General features: G+C 36.5%; 1 protein-coding gene across 5 annotated transcripts in view; it reads left to right on the top strand.

The window, feature by feature from the left end:
- Positions 1–13,655, top strand: part of LOC124538160 (rab GTPase-activating protein 1-like) — a 33,614-nt gene that overhangs the window by 18,130 nt on the left and 1,829 nt on the right. For 4 of the 5 annotated variants that reach the window (XM_047115151.1, XM_047115123.1, XM_047115133.1 and 1 more), the window contains 18 exons: positions 796–977; positions 1,636–1,761; positions 2,234–2,332; positions 3,153–3,313; positions 3,887–3,989; positions 4,312–4,474; positions 5,128–5,218; positions 5,678–5,822; positions 6,490–6,678; positions 6,985–7,110; positions 7,493–7,603; positions 7,787–7,917; positions 8,377–8,498; positions 8,613–8,716; positions 9,096–9,206; positions 9,973–10,033; positions 10,455–10,588; positions 11,163–11,256. In XM_047115151.1, the coding sequence (XP_046971107.1) occupies positions 796–977; positions 1,636–1,761; positions 2,234–2,332; positions 3,153–3,313; positions 3,887–3,989; positions 4,312–4,474; positions 5,128–5,218; positions 5,678–5,822; positions 6,490–6,678; positions 6,985–7,110; positions 7,493–7,603; positions 7,787–7,917; positions 8,377–8,498; positions 8,613–8,716; positions 9,096–9,206; positions 9,973–10,033; positions 10,455–10,588; positions 11,163–11,256 (2,253 nt within the window). Of the gene's footprint in view, positions 1–795; positions 978–1,635; positions 1,762–2,233; positions 2,333–3,152; positions 3,314–3,886; positions 3,990–4,311; positions 4,475–5,127; positions 5,219–5,677; positions 5,823–6,489; positions 6,679–6,984; positions 7,111–7,492; positions 7,604–7,786; positions 7,918–8,376; positions 8,499–8,612; positions 8,717–9,095; positions 9,207–9,972; positions 10,034–10,454; positions 10,589–11,162; positions 11,257–12,825; positions 12,857–13,655 lie in introns of all 5 variants that reach the window. The other variant, XM_047115142.1, reaches the window with a different exon arrangement.

The raw sequence follows: 13,655 nt of genomic DNA, 5'->3' as shown, positions 1-13,655 counted from the left end.
ATAATTCATCTCGTTTCGGTGGTGAAAGAAAACATCGTGAGGAAACCTGCATGTGCCTAATTTCATCGAAATTCTGCCACATGTGCATTCCACCAACCCGCATTGGAACAGCGTGGTGGAATATGTTCCAAACCCTCTTCTTAATGAGAGAGGAGACCTTAGCACAGCAGTGGGTAATTTACAGGCTGTTACTATACTTTACTTTAACATACTTAGTGCAATCGAAGCAGTAAAGTTAAACAATTGAAACAAACAATTAAGTGACGTACTCCATCGGTTAACAGCTCTGCATATATTGTTTAACTACTAACAGTTGTTGATTAATACATTGTTATTTATAATGAATTATATTACATTAATCCACTTCACTCAATATAATCTTACTTCCTAAGTTCCGATGTCAACTTTGCCTACAATAAAATAAAATGTTTGCGTATCGAATATGAATATCATAGATTATTTAAGACTTCGGCAAATGGTATCGCGTCATTTCGATGTATATGTTGTATTAAGTCTGCCTATGTCGCTTTAGGGGTCACGGTAGCATGCGTAAGCTATCCCGTGACGCCCGCTGAAAGACGGAGTGGGTACCTACCGCTGGTTTTTAGTGGGTAAACCCAGTGGAGCTGGGTGCACTAGGCGTCCAGGAAACCGGGGAGTTCCACAACCCCCCCCCCACTTTCCATCACGTGGGGGAAGCGCGTAAAGCGTTTTTCCAGCGATAAAAAAAGTCGCTTTAGGTAATAGAACATAGGATGTTTTGATGTTTGAAATAATGATAATACTTTTCTTCAGGTTGCTTTGCCAAGGCGTTTGAGCGTATACCGCGTTCGATGGCGTCGTCTCTGGTGGGAGACTTGAGTGCAGCGCCATCTATGACGGGCTCCCTGACCGAGGGTCTCGGGCCCGCGGCGCCGCCCATGCAGCTGATGCACGTTCTCGAGTGCACTGTGGACATCAAGGAGACTGATGCTAAGGTTGGAAATATTTATTTTTAATAAATATTAGTTATAACGTCTTAGTCATTAAAAGCCAATGATTCCCAATAGCAAATTAAACTAAAATGAATCGTGATAGGATTTTCTTGCAAGACTATCTACGTAGACGTAGGTCACTTACCCTATTCTACTGCCGAAGAGCAATACTTAGGTACATTACATCTGAATTTCCAATGTGGTCGAATAGTTGGGTCATTGACAAAGTAGACAGTCTTCAATATTTATTTTATTATCCCTTTTCAAGTGTGCTAATCTATTTTAAATCATTTTAAAAATGGAAATTTGTTTATGTTAGAAATGTATCAACTATATTTATTATTAGCTAAGAAAGCTTGTAGTGATATATATATACGATTTGTTATTTAATATTTATTATATATGTTTTACAATAACATCTATTCATTTGCAATTGCTATTTTCAGACAAACTCCTCCGTTTATTTGTCGCTCGCGGCTTCGCGGTTTTTAGGTTTTGCTTGTCCGGACTTGCACATAAAACAATTGTCTTTCATTGGAGTTCCAGCTTACTTTATATAAAATTTCATCAAACTAGAATCGTGAGTTTTGGCTGTGAAACGGACAGATACAAAATATTTCAATGACTAAAATTGCTCATTCAATGATAACATTTTTCACAGGGTACATTCAGTCATGTGCCGAAAGAACGTCTCGGCTACAAGTTGCGCGGCGGCATCGACAAACAAGTGACCATTAATGTGACGCAGGTCACTAATAACGTGCAAGCAGAACCGGATGATCCGCAGGTGAATACTGAAATTAAAACTAAAGAATATCGATACATATCAACTTACTTTCAAATAAGCGAACACTTAATTTTTTTTTATTATAATTGAAGTGTTCTATAACACCAGGTTTGAACGAAGGCGTCTTTACTACTAAAAAATGAAAATAATGCAGTGACAAGTAATACATTGGATATTAATAATACCGTGTGAATAATTATCGTAATAAAAATAAGTTTATATAATATTGTTTGAAATCCTGTATAAAAGAAAGAGATAGATAGACAGCGAAAGAGAGGGAACTATTTCTGTCAGTTCACTCTCCAGTAAACCATGTAAAACTTCGTTCCTATAAAAAAAATAATATGTCTTTGTTGGTATGTCGACGCAACCTTGTCCAATAAAATAAGACTCTTATTCAAGCCGTGCTAAGTCGGTAAGCTAGTATTCTATAAATTAGAGCTGTATTTTATTTATTTGAATTTGTTTTCAGTCATCATACACGGGAGGTTTGTACATAGAGAGGTGTTTTGGCATCCTTCTCGCACCCGGGCGGAGTGTTAAACATTCGGACATGCAGTTGCTTGAAATGGTACGTACTGGTATCTTGTAAGAATTAATATAATATGGCGGTTCTCGAAAGCAAAGAATTTCTGAAAAAAATATTCCGATTGAAACAATGGTTCATGTAATATTTTGTATGTATGCACGTTTAACACAAGAAATTAATAATTTTAGGATAATATTAACTCACATTCTACTTATTAATTATATCACTGCATAGAAATAATTTAACAAATATAAATCTTGCAAGTCTAAATAATGCAGTAACTAATGACGACCAAAATCCACTAACAAACTGACAATAAATAACGTCCCGTGAGCATCCGAGTTTGCCGAAGCAACTACGCCTGCCTCATTTCCAAACATAATTTACATATTTTATCTCCAGCCACTAGACCAACATCTCTAGCTCATATGACATACCATATTTATGATACGCGAAACATTTCAAAATTTCAATAAAACATCGGCAAATTTACATTTGACACGTATAGTACGACACAAATTAGATTTAACATCGGAAAATGCAATGGAATGAAAATAAAACCGATTACTGCCGATTTACACAACCAATAGAAATAGATCCCTATCGCGCCATTCGACGCTATTCGTCGCTATAGATTCTCGCGTCAGAGAAAGCAAGTGCATGTAAATCGACGCGTCAAATTGACGAATATATTACGTCATATCATATTATAAGCTATTACGTTTGTGTAAAGATCATATTCGCATGAGAAATAAATATTGATAATTTGGTATGGCGTACTCAATTCGGATGTGATCGGTTTTACGAATTTTGTCGATGCGACATCTAATTTGTGTCGTACTATACGTACATGTTCGCGCAGGTGAGCGGCTCGTCGGGCGGCTCGGGCTGCTCGGTGTGCGCGCTGTGGAACGCGGGCGAGTCGGCGCTGGCCGCCTTCAACTTGGCCAGCGGCGACGGCGCGCCCGCATACATGTCGCTCGCGCTCGACCTCGTCATCCGCGGCATCCGCGACCCGCTGCGGTAAGTGCCCTGACCACAACCCCCCACCCACCACAACCAACTTACTTGACGACCATGATCGACGAAGATGTAGCACTGGCTTGTCTAGAAGTTCTGGTGCATTTTCAATCAGCCGTATTTGTAATTATTCTTAACGATCCGTAATCCGCATGTGTAATTATTTGTTACGATAGTGGATAAATGAAATTGATATAGATGATGTTGGTTGTATGTTAAAAGTTTGACTACTGGGTCTGTTCTTTCTTTGAGCAGAAGTTTTGGAGCTTATTTCACCAAGCTGCTTAATGTGCGGTTTCGTCTATACACATGTGGCGTAATTTCGTTTAAACAAAACAAATGCAGGTGGTTTTCCTGCATCACCGAGCATGAGAGGACTTTTAACCACAAATTCAGCACATTAAAGTTCAGTGGAGCTTAAGCGACTTTGACGACGCAATCTTTTTAACATGTCAATGTCTAACGACATGGCCATACAGACCAATAATTCGACATCGATTAGGATTTTTCGTTATTAATAATCACACAATAATATCCAAAAAGTTACAGATACAAATTTATAATTTTCATTTACAGGTTAGTAATCGAAACACCAGTCAAAGTGTATCCACCAGCGGAGCGATTTTGGTACTACTCCAAACGACCACTCGTACAACAGTTCTATATTAACCTGAGAGAGGTAAATCTACAACACCTTTATTAATTGATATTTTCTTATATAACATTAACAGATACAATTAGGAAAGAAAGGTCGTAACTTTAGTTAATCTTTGCCTTATGTTCGACTTTCTCAAAAGAATCCAAAATTTCATATTACTATTGTACAGTTTGACGTGTAACAGAAAAATACATCTCTAACTTCAGGTAGTAGTTCAAATCTCACATCAAACATTTTAGTTAAATCTTATGTGTCAAAAAGTCCAAACGTGTTTCTTTTTCGGATATTACCATTGTGTACTTCTATTTCAAGTTAAGATAGTCCATGAATGTTTTATTTCCAGTCGGTAGACTCTCTGGGGCAGCTGCAGTACGAAGTGTCGAGCGTGGAGACGTCGGGGGAGCTGGACCGGTCCCGGCTCAACCTGCCGCTGTCGCTGTCCAGTCTGCTGCCGTCGCCGCTCTCCGCCGCGCCTGCGCCGCCCTCACCCTCGGAGCCCGACTCCGGTACACATTAAATTATTACATACAATATCTGGATTACAATTTTTTTTTTTTTTTTTATTTAAAATACAACATCCACAGGCTCGCAGATGCCCGTGCCTTTTTTTACATTTTATATTCAATTACATTTTGGCGTTTTATATTTATACTAAACATCAGATCTTCGCTGGAAATCATTTTTGTCGTCTTCTTGGGAGACGTGGCCCACACTGATTTTTTTTTTTTATTTATTATTAAATAATATATACTAATGTATAATAAATAATATATAAACTATAATAAATAATATATAGCAGTATATGTGTTCGAATTAATACAATCCAGCGGGTCCTGGTCCGCGTTTGATCAGAGAGAGCACGGCCTCGGCGACTCTGATGTCGCGTTTATGGATGTTAATTTAAGATAGATGCTTTTAATCCGGTCAATGACCATTGGCGATTCCATTCATAATTAGTGCTTATAAATTTGAGCTTGTGCAGGAATTCCGTACTACGCTACTGAATACGAGCTCTTAAACTTATATCGACTTTTGGTCAGTTGTAAATATATTAAAGGGATTATAGTTGTCTCATTGGATTTGTCATCTACGATTTTGTCATTTTTATTTAAAAGCCAAATTATTTCGATCATAACCAAATTTTGATTCTCCTTCACAGATGGCGATGAACCGCTTTTAAGTGGAACCGGCGAAGTGTCTAAAGATTGTGGCGTAGACGTACTTGAGAATTGGGCACAAGTACTCAGAAAGTAAGTGGTTTATCACACACATATATTATTTGTATTTGCAGTCATTATTTATTAATCAAAAATTAATTTAAGCCTGCCTGGGTAGGTACCATCCACTCATCAGATATTCTACCGCTAAACAACAGTACGCAGTATTGTTGTGTTCCGCTTTGAAGGGTGAGTGAGCCAGTGTAACTACAGGCACAAGGGACATAGCATCTTAGTTCCCAAGGTAGGTGGCGCATTGACGATGCAAGGAATAGTTAATATTTCTTACAGCGTCATTGTCTATGGGTGATGGTGACCACTTACCATCAGGTGGCCCATATGCTCGTCCGCCAACCGATACCATAAAAAAGTCATTATTTATTGGTAATACATAATTTACAGTAACAAAATGATTGTTTGTGTTGTTTTTACCTTGTTTTTCACCTATATTGACTAAATAGGATTGTTTAACGTTTTACCAATATTCCGCAGTTGGATCGGACCCCGTCCCCGCGCTCTCAGTCAGCTCGTACGTGTGGGAGTGCCAGAAGCGCTTCGAGGCGAGGTCTGGCTGAGACTGGCCGGCGTCGACCAGAACGATAAGCTCATGGAGACATACCGTACGCTCATCAGCAAGGTACGATTATACACGGATATTTGTTAACCGGATAAAAGTATAAATGTATCCTATTAATGATTTCCCGATACCAAATTCTATTCGATAGATAAAAGTTGGAGCCAATATGGCTCAGTGGTTAGAGCGCGTGCATCTTAACCGATGGTTGCGGGTTCAAGCCCAGGCAAACGAACACACACTGAATTCATGTCGTGCTCGGCGGTGAAGGAAAATATCGTGAGGAAACCTGCATATGTCTAATTTTACAGAAATTTGGACACATGTGCATTCCACCAACCCGCATTGGAACATCGTGGTGGAATATGTTCTAAACCTTCTCTTTAAAGAGAGAGGAGGCCTTAGCCCAGCAGTGGAAAATTTGCAGACTGCTGTTGCTGTCGTTGTTTTTGTTGTTGTTGTTATTGTTGTTATTGTTGTTGTTGTTATTGTTGTTGTTATTGTTGTTGTTGTTGTTATTGTTGTTGTTGTTGTTGCAAATATAAGTTTATCTATGAAGACACTATCACGATTAAAAAAATCACGAAATTTAAACACAAAATTGGGTTTCGAATTAAGAGGAACAAACATATTCAACCATACAGGGTTATCCCATTGGTGAATATTGTGTCTTTAATGGAGCGTATTATGGTTATGGTTATTATAATGGTTAGTGTGGTTGGGTTAACAGGACTGCCCGTTCGAGGCGGTGATCCAGCGCGACATCGCGCGCACGTTCCCGGCACACGACTTCTTCCGCGAGGCCGGCGGGCTGGGTCAGGACTCGCTGCTTCGCATGGCGCGCGCCTACGCCGTGTACGACGTGGAGGTGGGCTACTGCCAGGGGCTCAGCTTCCTCGCCGCCACGCTGCTGCTGCACGTAAGTCGAACTGACAGCGTTGTATTGCTAAATAGTTTTGTTGTAATTTTCATCATTAATGTGGAATTTTGGGTGTAAATTATGTAAAATTTCAAGGTCAAATTCATGAAATCGCATATGTATCGCATTGCTCGTATAAATACGTAGATTGCAAGTAAAAATGATCAATAACTGACTTTATTTGGTTAAATAAGCATTTGAACATGGGCGGGTTAAAAAATTTGACAAATATTAATATAGAAATTTTGAAATTGTGAAAATATCTTGTTTAATCCAAATTATTCAAAAGAATCATTTATATTACAGATGCCAGAAGAGCAAGCGTTTTGTCTACTGGTTCGTTTGATGTATGGATACGGATTACGAGAGCTGTATAAGGATGGTTTCGAAGCACTCTATATGAGGTTGCACCAGTTGGATAGATTGATGGAGGTAAGTTTATTGATATTACAAATAATAATATGGGTCGTAAAGAGGAGTATATTTTCATGATTTTCTAAACTACATAACATGCAAACATTTCTTATAATAATTTGGCAAAGTTGTGTAATACCTGTAGATTTTACATAATATTATTTTCAGCCAACAGATACAAACCATGATGAAAATATTATATACAAAAATCTTTCTCTCAAATAACTCTATCTATAAAACAATCGCACCAAAATACATTGGGTAATTTTAAAGATCTAAGCATCATTAGGGACAGCGGAAAGCGGCTTTGTTTTATATAATGTAAATGTAATGATAAGAAATGTATGATTGGTCCTTCGAGCCGGATTTGTATAATAATGAGACGCTCTTTTTCTTAAAGGAACAACTAAACGACTTACGCGCACACTTCCAAGAATTGGGCGTCGAACCACACATGTTCGCGTCGCAGTGGTTCCTTACAGTATTCACTGCTCGGTTTCCACTACCATTGGTAAGTTATAAAAAAAAATGCTTAGAATAAATAAATAAAACATTGTTAACTATAATTGAACAAAACACATCTGCTTAGTTATTTTTATAAAGCGTTTCTTTTTCATATATTTTGCATGATATTTTATAATTACTTTAAGTCAATCATCTATTACATAGCGTTCATAATATAATTCATTCGTAGGTCTATCACATCCTGGACGTATTTCTGCTACAAGGAATGGACACCCTCTTCCAAGTTTCGCTGGCTCTGCTCAGTCGTGCTCGAAAGGATCTCTTGCAACACGATTTTGAAGGCGTACTCAAATATTTCAGGTATTTTAAATAATATTATACCTCTGACTCTCAACGATTGAAATAATGATTCCGAAAAAACTTTTCCTATTTTAAACATTTATGTAAGTACTATGTACTTATTCTTCGGACTATGTATATGTTTTTTTGACAACTATTTTCTGATTTAAAACACTTTATATTATCTTTGAAATAGTGATAAGTAGTATGTACATATATAAGTATATATATACATACTAATTACCACTATGTTATTATATTATTTTATAAGTATATATGTATACAATGTAAGTACGATGTACTAAGACGTTAAGTTTATATTCCATGAATTATCTAACTTTACTTTATTTACAAGTTTTGGACCAACGATTTGGATTTTAATAAACTTAAAACCACTAAGTTCTTGGGTCAATTTTATCAAAATAAACTCATAGCTTGAGAAGATGAAACTTATTTTTTTTTTACTTTTTTGGATTATAGAGTAACGTTACCGAAGAAATGTCGCGCCGAGGAAGCTTCGCGGCAGATAGTGAAACTGGCTTGCAGTATTAAAGTCAAAAGGCTACAGAAGTATCAATTGGAATACGAAAAGTTCATCAAAGGTAAGTAATACATACACATAATACCACAGTCCGTTTATATACTAAAATAAAGCCTTCATAATGTTGTACGTTGCCTTTTTATAATTGTCAAAAACGCGATTACATTTATTACAGAATCGGCGGAAAAAGAAAAGATCAATGTGGAATTGGAACGATTAAAAGTTATAAATACACAACTCCAACAAGAAAAGGATATGTTCGAAAGTCAACTTAAACAGGTAACTTTATTAAGAATTAATTATTTTGAACGATTATTGTAATACTATAACTGTAAATATAATGAAGGAAAAACAAATTTTCTTTGGGGATCAAGCTCACTTCAAACAATAGATATATTATATTCGGTCCGTTCGTTTAGACTATTAGACGGGTGAATAGACAGAATCTTTATCATTTATCATATCAGTGTATATATGATTATAAATTTTTATTTTGATTATTTTTAAAGTAAAATAATAGGTGTAAATTTAAATAGTCTGCGATTTATTCACTTTGTTTTTTGCTGGAATCATATAATGTTGAATATTAGTTAAATATTATAAGATAGAGTTAATTAACACACAGACAAACCATAATAAGATGAATTCTTTGTTCAAGACTCGGAGTAACTTGGAGGAGTCGCAGCGTGAGTCGGTGCACTACGCGGCCGTGGCGCGCGACTACCGGGAGATATGCGCGCGCCTCGACAAGCAGCTACACCAAATGCAGGCGAGTTTATATTTAATTGACTGCTACAACTCATATCAACCTTAAGTACTAGGTAATAAGACTTTGTTTTCTTTAACAAAGATTTTTTTTTTATTTATGTAAAAATATTTTAATAATGTGACACTCAACTATTAAATATAAGCCTGTTGTAAATAAGTAAATTTATAGCATTATTGTATTGTTGTCTTAAATTTTCGCGATTATTACACATTGAAATAAAACTAGTTATAACGGATTTGAATCGCGTATATTAATTATTTTTGACATCCCGACGTTTCGAGCACTTTACAGCGTGCGACTACAGTCTACCCGTGACCACGATTCAAATCCGTTATAAACTAGTTTTATTTCAATTATTGTATTGGTTTGTACAAGTGGCGCCATCTATTTGTTTTCTGGATGCAAAGTTCTATAATATTTTGTTTGGTTTTTTACTCTCTGTTTGTTAAAAATCTAGTGCGTCACAGCAAGAATGGAAAATGTATCACTCAAGCAAATAAAATTAAAGCTCAGTAAAATGCGCTCTTTTTTATTTTGATCAATCATCTCAACAAAGTCCTATAAAATGATATAGTTTAGTACTTACAAGGTAGCAGTAGTAATACTACGACCTATTAGAAGGATCGACATAATAGCTTACCGTATTATAATTACTTGAAAAAAGCTCCCCAATTCTATTTTCTAATAGTAAAACGTGTACATTTAAGTGCGCGGTAAATTTTTCGCTATGTAGTTTCCTATGTTAATATATATTCTTCATTTTTAGGACTGTGTGAACAGCTGCGTCAGTTGCAGCGTGAAGTTAGCACAGAAAGACAACAAAGAGGGTATATATTTTATCTAGTACTAGTATTATTTATTTAAAATAAATATATGTAATAATATTTTTATAAAAAATAGGTACATTGCACACGACAAGATAGTACATAACAGGTCCAAATGTAATCGAAATGACATAATAGGTGCAGAAATCGTGTGAATGTGTGAGTGTGCGTGCGTGAACGTGTCAAAATTGTTTGTGTGTGCGAGTTGCTTGTATATGTAATATAATACATCCGTACACATCTCTTTTCACTTTTATACAAAAAAAAAGTACAATTTTGGAAGTTTTATCTTGTATGGATAATTACACTACCTCAAAAGAAACTACCTTTTTAAATATTTTTGGTTAGCAATGTATAACTCTGAGTAGACAATATAATATGATAATAGAGTAACTAACAATAGTTTACCCGTAACCGATTGCAGAGCTGGAGCCGAAGGGCGAGGAGAAGGAGAGCTCGAGCGACACGGAGGCGCGACTAAAGCAGCGCGTGCGCGACCTCGAGCTCGAACTCGCGCAGGTCAAGCTGGCGCACGTGCAGGCGCAGTGCAGCAACCAGGTGCGCACGCACGCACACACCCACACACGCACACACCCACACACGCACACACCCACACACGCACACACCCACACACGCACACACCCACACACGCACACACCCACACACGCACACACCCACACACGCACACACCTACGTACGCAGCCCGCTGTAAACGTGTAGACTGTGCACGTGGATGATAAGTGCTCACCAACGCTTATAGTGTGATAACATTCTTAATACTGTCAGTACGCTTCAGAAATGTTTCCCAAGCGATACAAATAATGGGTTGACGTTTTGAAGAACAATAAATAGTATCTATCCAGCCAGCCTTGCAGAAATTTCCCTTTCGAGAGTTCTTAGTCTTTGAAAAAACATTCGATATAATGTTGTCTTAAATTTTCGCGATTATTACACATTTAAATAAAACTAATTATAACGGATGAATCGCGTATATTACAGTGTTCGTGGTCACGGGTAGACTGCAAAGTGCTCGAAACGTCGGGATGTTTAAAAATAATTAACATACGCGATTCGTCCGTTATAATTAGTTTTATTTGAACATTCGATATGTTTGACCGGTACCGCCTCGCAGGAGCTGAGCCATCAGTTAAACGCGGCGCTGAGCGAGATGCAGGCGGCCATGACCCAGAAGCAGTCGGTGACGCCGTGGCTCGTGCGCACGCTGGGTAAGCGCTCCCCCCCGCCCCCCGCCCGCTACTCGCGCGCCGAGAGCGCCCTCATAGCCGTGGCGCTCTTCGCCTGCGACTATGCGGCCCTCGCTGCTTTCTTACTCTTCTTCCTTTTATCCATTCGACATACTTTTTAACACTATTACCACAAACATTTGATATTTGAATGATTACATAAAATCTTTTTGAGTGTGACACACGCACACATACAAAGTTTAGCTTGTATCGTTTTCAATTTAGAAAAAAATTAACTGCCTAGAACATTTGTCGCATGCATGTGATGACTGTTTCTGGTAATGTATCTTTAGCTGATTGGAAGAATTTGGCTTACATCGACATAGACTTAACATTATTACGTCATAAAGGTTTCAGTCGGATGTGGATTTTATAGTCGCATGATATAAACATGGATTATAAAAAAATGATAATTAATTCTCATTCAAATACTCATTTGACGAAAACATTTCCATTACACTTCACACAAAGTGCATATAAAAGTCGCATATATAAATAAAAATGTTGCACCTAACTAACTAATACGATTAACGCACTACACCTCCGCACCGAGTGAGTTTTCCTAACACGATAATTTTGTTTTTTTGACTACATACATGTGTACCATGACTTTTATTTTTATTATGACACTGATGACAGTTAATACCTAATTGAATAGTTCCAAATGTTTATAACACCTGCAAAATCATGCATTTGTAACAAAAATACTATACCTCGTCAATTACATTCCATTTCACGAATCGGATATTTAGGGAACAAAATCAGTGGTGTAGCTAGATGAGGAAGGGCTCCGGTGCATAGAAAAAGAATCGGGCCCTCACACCCTCTTTCTCATCCCTCTTTAACTAATAAATACCCTTTATAATTATGGATACCTAATAAGAAATCTTAGGTGAAGGGTCGTTTTTTTCTAGCTTCAGAAGCTTAAGGTTTAGTTTAGAGGGCCCCTGAACCGGGGCCCTGTTGTACTGCATCACCTGTCCTACGATAGCTATGCCACTGAACAAAACCCTCGTAGCTGATTGGTCGATGCGCTCGGCTAGACATAAGCGAACTGATTCTGACAAGTAAGACAATCGTAAGAAATGAATTTTCCATATAAGGTCACGCGCATTAACCAATCACACAAACGCAATATTCCTTTGGGAGCTCGTTTCGTGGAATGGACGTAAGATAACTCGCCATGCTTTGGTTTTTAATGTTTGTGCGCACTGTACATCATGAAGTTGCGTTTATGGCTTACAACGCTACTTTAAACGTTTGTACATTACAACATACCCCATAACATACACTTAAGGCATGTCACAGTTATGACCATTACAAAAAAACCTTTAATTTTCTCATTTTATTATTCGAATATATATTTTTTTAATTACATATACAGACATTAAAAAAAAAACAATAATTAGTTATTGAGATAACACGAACATATTTAATGTATTTTCTGTTGATATCGATTATTTGAATACATAATCGATTTTAATATACTGTTATCGATTGATACCGTTGACTTTCCCAGTAATAAGAATTGAACTTGTCTCTTTTTTGTAGGTCATTAAAACCCTGTTTAATGTTGATTCAGGTGAATACATATTAGTAAATTATTTTAAGCTTGTCCTGTATGTCTGTAATATAAAATCCAGTATTGTAGGCATGAGTATTCCGCCCTAGACGCCCGAATGATGATGAAAATTAGTTCGTTGTACAAATCATTATCTAATGACTAATCGTATCATTAAATTGTGACGTATCTCATTAATTGCCTGCACGGTTTCTGTATTTGTGTTTTTTTCTTTTCTTTTAATGATTAAAGACAAAATGTAAACAAAACTCGATAGGTATATTTTGTGTTACTCTGTAACAGTATTTTATTCTAATGATAGTGTTCTATTTTTAAAACAATAAGTCTTCGAAAATGTTAAATAAAAAAATAGTTTCATTTAATTTTTTTACCTATACACTACAGTATTCTTTTTAGGGAATATTTTAGTGAGTCAAAAAAGTTTTTAATATACAATTAGTAATAAATCTTTGGAAAATATTGGTGAAGGGATTTGTTAAATATTTTTGTGATAGTAATTTTATTATGTGCCATTTTATCATGTGATATTAATATATTATTAATAATAATCGTATATTTTGTAAATAAAACATTATATTCAATGCTAGAGAAATACCCTAAAGAGGAGAGCATCGGGTTATTAACTTCAAATTATAATAATAATAATATTATTTGATCAAAAAAGGAAGAAAAAAATTAAACAAATGACTACTTTGTTTACATTATGTCCCACTTCGCACGAATGTATTCGTTGACATTTTATAACGCATGCTTTTCATTATTTGTTACATTTTATTTTATTGAATAAATAAAAATCCGT

Source organism: Vanessa cardui, chromosome 2 (assembly GCF_905220365.1).
Source record: "Vanessa cardui chromosome 2, ilVanCard2.1, whole genome shotgun sequence".
NCBI lineage: Eukaryota > Metazoa > Arthropoda > Insecta > Lepidoptera > Nymphalidae > Vanessa > Vanessa cardui.
The sequence above is the reverse complement of the archived record's forward strand: the minus strand, read 5'-3'. Positions and strand labels throughout refer to the sequence as shown.